Source organism: Carlito syrichta, unplaced genomic scaffold (genome assembly GCF_000164805.1).
Source record: "Carlito syrichta isolate Samal-C Ts95f unplaced genomic scaffold, Tarsius_syrichta-2.0.1 Scaffold308820, whole genome shotgun sequence".
Classification (NCBI taxonomy): Eukaryota; Metazoa; Chordata; class Mammalia; order Primates; family Tarsiidae; genus Carlito; species Carlito syrichta.
In genome coordinates, this window is record NW_007252916.1 from 554,032 (window position 1) to 557,233 (window position 3,202).

A 3,202-nucleotide genomic window follows, 5' to 3' on the forward strand; every position below is an offset into this window, starting at 1 on the left:
CAGGAATTACAGGCGTGCACTACCACGCCCGGCTAATTTTTTGATTTATTGTAGAGATGAGGTCTCGCCTGCCCAGGCGGGTCTCGAACCCGCAGGCTCAGGCAATCCACTCACCTCAGCCTCTCAAAGGCACGGGATTACAGGCTGAGCCACCAAGCCCGGCTGAGGCAGGTATTCTTAATACTGATTTTATGAGAGAGGAAATGGGGCAAAGTCTCTCAACTAAGAGACAAAACAGCAAGGCCATGATGATTATAGCAAACATTTGCGCATACTATTTGCCCTTTTAGGTACTAGGTACTGTGCCGTTTATATTCCCTCTTCCTCTTCCTCCATTCCCTCCCCACAGAACCCTGCTCCTCACCACTCTCTGGGAAAGGCTGGGTCTCCTTAGGTTGTATGCTCAGTGCCTCCTGGGCTGCTCCCAGAGGTGCCTCCTTCTCCCATGGCTCTTCCTGTGCAGGTCCACGTGCAGGGCCTGGGACCTGGAGGTGATCAGGCACCACTCAGTTTACGTGGGACCAAAGCTTCCAAGGAGACTGTAGAGAGCCTCCCCAGAGTTAGTACAGGGGAAGGAAAGGAAACTAGAGTCTCTTTCTCATTCAAGGCTTGAGGGCAGAAAAGACAGACAAACACAAACTAACTGCTCTACTTGGCCTGAGAGAGGTTTGAACTGGGCAATTCCCCCTCTACTGCTGCCCCTCTGTCCAGCCTGAGGGTCACTGATCTGGCTCCCATAACAGATCAAATCCCCCTTCCCACCTGTGGTCCTGGTTCAAGTCCTTTCTCTAAATCCTCCAGCACAGTCACAGCCTCCTCTCCATTCTTAGGATGATGTCCCCGCACCCAAGATTGGAGATCTTTAGGCAGGATGGTCAGGAATTGTTCCAGCACTAGTAACTCCATGATCTCCTCCTTGGTGTGTGTCTCTGGCTTCAGCCACTCAAAACAAAGTACTCGTAGTTGGCTCAGGGCCTCCCGGGGACCAGGAGTCTCCTGGTAGCAGAGTTGCCTAAAGCGCTGGCGAAAGATCTCTTGACTGGAAGAGTGGATCCCAGGTAGCCTGGTCTCATACACCCAAGATTGCTCCTTTTCTTTTGGCTCCATCATCATAATCTTCTCTTGTTCCTGTGTATCCTGAAGGGCCAGACTTTTTGCTGCTGTTAGTGATACAGCCATCCTAGTCTGGACTAGCTCTGTAAAAGAACCATATCAGGTGGAATCTTTCAGGGGCACCCTGTAACAAAAAGAAACCATTCTTCTTTTTTTCATTCATTAAACACATACTTAGCATTTAAAAAGAACCAAACCCTACACCATACCCTTTACTCCCTTTCTCTTACACCTCTCCCCAGAATCCTGTTGCACTAAGTCACTGCCTCTGAGAAACTTGCAACCTGGTAGAGACAAAGATGTAAAGTGGTTTTCTAGAATACAACTACATAAGTGCCATAACCGGAAAAAACATCAGGGGAAAAAAAGTTCCGGGATCCCACAGATATAAATAACCACTGGGAAGAAACAAGTTTGAAACAAAACCCAAGTGACCAGATTGAGAGCCCAGAGCTGAGCAGCTTTCAGTGCGAGGTGGGCCGTGCTGGGGAAGCAGCCTTCTCCCAGATGACCCCTCCACTCTTTTTCAAATTTCTGAAGTAGTGGCCTCAGCGAAATAAAAATGTAAATCCGCTCTAAGGGATTGGGTCTTATTCAAACGCCCAGGATTTGTAGCAGTTATGAGCAAGACGTGGCCTCAGGTACGGTGTCCAGCATCTAGGAAATCTAACAGGAAGGGAGGTGGGACGCACCCAGAGGCCATTAAAGGAGCACAAACGGGGACTGGTGGCCGAAGACAAAGGAGGCACCAAGAAAAACGCGGAGCCCGTGTCCTAACGGTGATGTCCAGCAGCGCCAGCCCCCAGCTGAACTTCTACCCCAGCCTCGGGCAGGTGCCCGCCCGAAAATCCTGGGGTGGGGGCTGTCGTCCAGGCCAGCTACAACTCCCCACCCTCACCCTTCACTTTTCCCCCTGGGATCTTGAGAAAAGAGAAGAGGGACACCGAGACCCCCCGCCCTCCACGGCACGTGACGTAGCGCGAGCAGCGAAGCGCGAGTACCACGGGAGACGCAAATCCCTCGCCATACACCAGCCCCGGAGCTGCCTATGCGGCAGCTCACGACACAGCCACCGCTGCCTGCCGCGACAAGCAAAAAGAAGCCAGGCCGCGAGGCTGGACCTCTGGAAAGCCGCCGCCAACACTCACCTCAACGGACCCTAAACTTCCATCGGGGCACTGCCGGGCACCGCGCCGCTTCCAGCCCCCACCCTAGCTGCGGGTTTGCGCCTGCGCAGGCCGCAGCCTCAGCCTCCATCTCCCAGCAGCCTCTGCGCCGCCGGCTTTCGCTCGCGGACTCTGGCCCTCCTGGCTCCGGCGTGAGGGGAGTAGGAAAGAGCGCGCCGTCTGCACCAATGGGCTTCAGGCTCCTGGTGCCCTGGAGGCCTCTGGGAATTGCAGTCCTTAGGCAGGTGGGGGCCGGGCCGGCGCGAGCGGGTTACATGACTAGGTTTGGCGGGTCCCGTTTTTCTGGGGAATTGTGTCTTCCGGTTCCGTGCTGGCTCTTAGAAATGTCAGGGAAATTCTAACCTTGTACATGGCCTGGTGCATCAGTTACTCCTCTGTGTTCTGTTTTCCAGTTGCCTCTTCACAGACCTGGTCAGAGGGTCACAGCTGAGGAGAACGGTCCCCCCATCGAGAAAATATTCCCCAACTACCGGCTTACCCGTGTCAGTTGGTAAATAAAATGCAGTTCCTAGGGTCTGGGGGAGAGGAGGAGAAAAAAAGAATTCTGAGGTTTCATTTTATTGGAATGGGGAGATAGGGCTTGTTGATAGGATAAATTATTGCTATCATGTTTTCCAATAATAATATGCATGTGATTATAAGTTCTAGGAAAGGTAAGGCAGCCCTTATGAGAATGGAAAACTACAGAAGAACGTCCAAATTAATAAGGAAAAATATAACGCACTAGAATTTGAGCAAGCCGGCAAAAATTAGAAAAAGAAACCACTTGGATCTAAAGAGGAAATAGAAAGCAAAATTACAACTACCTGGAAGGCAATAAAAGAACACTTCATACTAAAAACTATGGGACCTAGCAATAAAGATACAAAAGAGCTTAAATTTTATATTATGAAACTTAAAAA

At 51.2% G+C, this 3,202-nt stretch overlaps 1 protein-coding gene across 3 annotated transcripts in view; it reads right to left on the reverse strand.

Moving 5' to 3' along the window:
- Positions 1-2,418, reverse strand: part of ZNF232 (zinc finger protein 232) — a 6,127-nt gene extending 3,709 nt beyond the window's left edge. For 2 of the 3 annotated variants that reach the window (XM_021716462.1, XM_008065944.1), the window contains exons 1-3: positions 2,262-2,418; positions 763-1,237; positions 365-485 (exon numbers count right to left, since the gene is read on the reverse strand). In XM_021716462.1, the coding sequence (XP_021572137.1) occupies positions 365-485; positions 763-1,179 (538 nt within the window). In that variant the 5' untranslated portion in view covers positions 1,180-1,237; positions 2,262-2,418. The remainder of the gene's footprint in view (positions 1-364; positions 486-762; positions 1,238-2,261) is intronic. The other variant, XM_021716463.1, reaches the window with a different exon arrangement.
- Between the last annotated feature and the right edge of the window lie 784 nt (positions 2,419-3,202).